Source organism: Macrobrachium nipponense, chromosome 30, assembly GCF_015104395.2.
Source record: "Macrobrachium nipponense isolate FS-2020 chromosome 30, ASM1510439v2, whole genome shotgun sequence".
In the NCBI taxonomy this organism is placed as follows: Eukaryota; Metazoa; Arthropoda; class Malacostraca; order Decapoda; family Palaemonidae; genus Macrobrachium; species Macrobrachium nipponense.
The window spans coordinates 22,141,246-22,146,619 of NC_087218.1; the positions used below are offsets into that span (position 1 = coordinate 22,141,246).

Consider the following 5,374-nt stretch of genomic DNA (forward strand, 5'->3'; position numbering starts at 1 on the left):
CATAGCAAGCGAAAATTCAGCACTTCGGCAACACTGACTCCGAAATGCCTTCACTGGACTGACTGCTTCTCAACGAACCAACACGCCGGCCAAACAAGCAGTTCATTCATCAACCACCTATTCACCATTCTCTCTCTCTCTCTCTCTCTCTCCGGTCTCTCGTCTTCCACAACACAACCACACCACACACACACACAACAAGAGCAACCCTTGAGGATGTTGTCAAATGCAACCAATTCATCAATTCCCCTATAGAAAGAAGAATTGTTCGAGTCGGTTGACACTCCAGTTCGTGGCTTCGCCACAGGAACTGCGGCAATGTAAACATTTATGAGATACAGGAGATTTTGGAATGCAAATAAAATAAAGAATATATTTTTTTCAGACTTAAAATGTATATTTAGTATTTTATTTCTGTGTCTAGCGAGCACACATACACGACTAAGCGAAAACGGTTTAATAAAAAAAAATTGGAATCATAAAATCAAACTCTTACCTTTGAACATTATAAACCTTTTCGCCGCCAATTTTAATTTTTTGGACATAGACCCCCCACATCTCCATGTGAGCTCTGCCTATGCTCTGGTTAATGCTTAGGATGCCCCAAACCCAACTGAGATGATACTAGCTACCCAGTAGTCATAGGTAAGACTTGACCAACACCATTTACGAGACGCTCTCAGATTGAGGCTACTATCACAGCTAGACCTAGGTCATTCAAGAGAGGTGGCGAGGCTTGATACATTTCTCCAAAATGCGTCTGAAATGAGCCCTAAAGTGCACGTAAAACTAATATAAGCATAGAATTTTAAAAGCAGAGTTTATTAAAAAAAAAAAAAAGTTGCATTACTCGAAACTCTTCCGAGACAGTGTTTGTTTATTTACGAGTGATTGCTGTAATTGTCCCCCGTTCTAGAGCGTCCACTAAACTCGTATGATAAGGTCAGGGGCGGTTTTGCTCTCTTGAAACATGTCTAAGCTGACAGGAAAAAGAATATGTAAATGAACAAGGATAGGACGTTTCACATATGGACTGCTAATCATAAAGTAATGTTCGTCCATCTCTTTATTGCAAATAACCGTCTTTTTTGACATCAGACCTAAACTAGGTCTTTTTGTAAGAGTTCAGGAACTAGACCATTTCAAATGGGACGCCATAAAATGGGTAACAAATTATTGATATCGAGAGAAATAATCCTTGTTAATTTTCCAAATAATTATTAAAGAAATGATAAGGCCTAAATGCATCAAATCGTTTTCTCAGTAGGAACAGAAAAGGGACTGATCCACAAAGAAAAAGAATAAAAAAAGTGAAATTGGTGAATAAAAACGAGAATGACGAAGAACTCTCTTCACTTCGGCGTTACCCACAGGATACTGTAAGTATCCATGGGAATAGTAAAGCTTGAATTCAGACTAGGAAAAAAAAAGGCCCGTTGATGCATTCTGTATTGGAGGAAACTAATTTCTTTAAACATATTCTCATATGACAACCCTTCCTGTTAAGACTTATAAAAAGAAAACTAAGAACTAAGGATCGAATAAATACCAGAGGTTGTGACTGCAACATCGAACGTCTGCTGTCTTCTAACACCATATATACAGTCAGACCTTATAAGGGTTCTGTGTCTACCTGGCTACTCTTTCTAGTAAGAGAGGTTACCAGGTGTACCATTCAGGCTACGCTTACTAAACCAATTTAACAATAACTACTAATACTTCTCGGCAGTCGTGAATGAAGAGTTGCTTCAAAACTGCATTTCAAAACAGAACAAGAAATCTAATGTAATATTTTTTTCTAAACAAAAGTAATTGGTCACTCTAGTCTATACACTCGCTTTCTCACGATGAGGGAATGACATGGGTAGGTAAATGAGAGGAAATTAAAACGAGTTAAGTGACCATTTTAATTTTCTTACAACAGTCAAACAATTAGGTCTACGAGGCATTTATGAACTGCTTGATAAAGGGAAACGCTGCTTTACGCCTCATTGCTTCTCGGAAAATTAGAGTAATTATACTAAATCACTTCACTTTCTAAACTAGAGCGATGTCAAGTAAAGATCAGGCAAGCTACAAAATGCATTAACTCATGATTCAAACTCATTATAGTTTACTATGATACGTAGAAAAAGTTAAGATTCTCAAGGAACAGGAAAACCTTGAGTTTGCTAAGACCCTGAACCTTGAAGAAGCTGGTAACGGGTGCATTTCAGAACATTTCTAATCTCTGAGAATCCTTCCCAGAGTGGAAGACTTAAGAAACTTGTCTAGGGTCCTTCTGGGAAGATGATGGGAACATTGAGAACAGGTTTGCAGACGTGATGCTCCAGACAGATGTCGTAGCAGCACTTCGAGGTCTTGTCACACAGGCCATCGTGTGGGCAGAGCTGGAAGTAAAAATAAGATTTAAAAAATGTTACTTGATGAAAGCATAATTAGGATTATGCTAAGATGCCTTTTAAAGTAAAAAGTCATTCTAATGGCTAAAACAATTCTAAGCCATTATTAATTTGGCCTCAAAATAATCCATCAAGATGTCCTCTTCGAATGACGGATTTTAATATGGCTGTTTATCTGAAGCTAAGTAAATCTAGGCATGTCCTAATGATATCTCTTTGCCTGTAAGACAATTATTTTCCACGTATCTCAAGTTGACGCTAAGATAAACAAACTATACTAAACTAACCTTAGGAGTTTCAACTCTGGTACGGACATCCGGGCATTCTGGTCGTGTTATGGGGCACGTGCCTGGGTGAACTGTGTAACAGAAAAAGGGTATATTAATCCAAGTGAATTTTTATCTAATGTAAGTGAGAATTCCTCAAGTCTTCTTTCATGTGTTAATTTGTATTTTTTTCTGTTCATTTCTTAATATATATTTGTTTATTTACCATCCTATGCACTCAGGTTTATTCAGCCTGTTTTTAATCAGGGCGAGTTGATTACTGATTCCCCAAGACCTTGTAGATGAAGAATGTCTTTAATAAAGGCCATACTAGCTTCATACACATTGCATCCATATGTGATGCAACAATACCTAAATAAGTGTGTATATACATAATACATACATTCATACATATGTGCTGCAAATTCTAGCAATACCCAATGAGTAATATATGCAAAGCGAGTAACGAAAACATGTGTTTATGTACTTCATACATGTCTCTATACCCATGTTAAGCTAATGCAGCAAAAGGACATTACTGTAGTTACAATATGATTGAAAATTCTATGATGACAATACAGTGGTGATGAAGCTAATGCTGCTGAAAGCCTTCTCCTGAAACATGCTAGAATATCTGAATAATCTACTAAAATCTAACAAGCAAGAATCACACGTACTCTCCGGAGGGATGACTCGATCGAGGTTGCTGTCACAGCAATATTTTTCGTTGCTCGGAGTGAGACAGGTGTAGAGGCAGGCGTGACTTTCACGGGCCATAAGAGCTGTTGTGAGCAGCAACGCTATCAGGAGACGAACCTGAAAATGAAAGAAATTCAGAAAATGAAGAGAGTTGTTTTAGAGAACTATGCACATTACCTTGTGAGTATTTTAGTATAGTTAGGCAATCAATATGCACATTACCTTGTGAGTATTTTAGTATAGTTAGGCAATCAATATGCACATTACCTTGTGAGTATTTTAGTATAGTTAGGCAATCAATAAGCACATTATCTTGTGAGTAATTTAGTATAGTTAGGCAATCAATATGCACATTACCTTGTGAGTATTTAGTATAGTTAGGCAATCAATATGCCCATTACCTTGTGAATATTTTAGTATAGTTAGGCAATCAATATGCACATTACCTTGTGAGTATTTAGTATAGTTAGGCAATCAATAAGCACATTACCTTGTGAGTATTTTAGTATAGTTAGGCAATCAATATGCCCATTACCTTGTGAATATTTTAGTATAGTTAGGCAATCAATAAGAACATTATTTTGTGAATATCTAGTATAGTTAGGGAATCAATAAGCACATTACCTTGTGAATATTTTAGTATAGTTAGGCAATCAATAAGCACATTATCTCGTGAGTATTTTAGTATAGTTAGGCAATCAATAAGCACATTATCTCGTGAGCATTTTAGTATAGTTAGGCAATCAATATGCACATTACCTTGTGAGTATTTTAGTATAGTTAGGCAATCAATAAGAACATTATTTTGTGAGTATTTAGTATAGTTAGGCAGTCAATAAGCACATTACCTTGTGAGTATTTTAGTATAGTTAGGCAATCAATAAGAACATTATTTTGTGAGTATTTAGTATAGTTAGGCAATCAATATGCACATTACCTTGTGGGTATTTTAGTATAGTTAAGCAATCAATAAGCTCATTACCTTGTGAGTATTTTAGTATAGTTAGGCAATCAATAAGCAATTTACCTTGTGAGGATTTTAGTACATTTAGGTAATCAATAAGCACATTACCTTGTGAGTACTTTAGCATATCTAGGCAATCAATAAGAACATCATGTTGTGAGTACTTTAGTATATTTAGGCAATCAATAAATGCAATTAACCAATCAATAAGCACATTGCCTTGTAAGTGCTTTAGTATAGTTAGACAATCAATAAGCACATTATCTTTAGAGTATTTTAGTATAGTTAGGCAATCAATAAGCACATTACCTTGTGAGTACTTTAGTATATTTAGGCAGTCAATAAGTGCAATATTTTATAAGTATTTTAGTATATTTAGGCAATCAACAAAGGACATTACCTTATAAGTATTTTAGTAAATTCAGGCAATCAATAAGCACATTACCTTATGAGTATTTTAGTATATTCAGGCAATCAATAAGCACATTACCTTGTGAGTACTTTAGCATATTTAGGCAATAAATAAGCACAATACCTTGTGAGCAGTATAGTATATTGTGGAGATCAATACAGCAATATATTTTGTGAGTATTATAGTATATTTAGGCGATCAATACGCCGATATAATTTGTGAGTATTAAAGTATATTTAGGAGATCAATATGCCAATATAATTTGTGAGTATTATAGTATATTTAAGCGATCAATATGCCGATATAACTTGTGAGTATTATAAAATATCTAGGAGAGCAATTAGCACTATACTTTGCATTATAGAATTATAGGGATCAATAAACACATCTTGCGAGTATTTTAATATGTTAAGGTGATCGAGGTCCTCTTAAGAATATTTCCTTTTTTATTTTTTTCTTATATGAACGCACTTTTTTGTTCCACAGACTTGTTTAATATAATAATAATAATAATAATAATAATAATATAATAAATAATAATAATAATAATAAATGGTCTAAAGTTCAGACCACATTTCCTATTATATGCACTTTATAATTCATAGCTGACACCTACTGATTGCTCCTGACC

At 34.8% G+C, this 5,374-nt stretch overlaps 1 protein-coding gene across 1 annotated transcript in view; it reads right to left on the reverse strand.

Moving 5' to 3' along the window:
• Window positions 1-373: 373 nt before the first annotated feature.
• LOC135202369 (uncharacterized) overlaps window positions 374-5,374 on the reverse strand; it is a 189,659-nt gene continuing 184,658 nt past the window's right edge. Inside the window, exons 2-4 of the mRNA XM_064231731.1 lie at window positions 3,346-3,484; window positions 2,690-2,760; window positions 374-2,390 (exon numbers count right to left, since the gene is read on the reverse strand). Of these exons, the coding sequence (XP_064087801.1) occupies window positions 2,271-2,390; window positions 2,690-2,760; window positions 3,346-3,484 (330 nt within the window). The 3' untranslated portion in view covers window positions 374-2,270. The remainder of the gene's footprint in view (window positions 2,391-2,689; window positions 2,761-3,345; window positions 3,485-5,374) is intronic.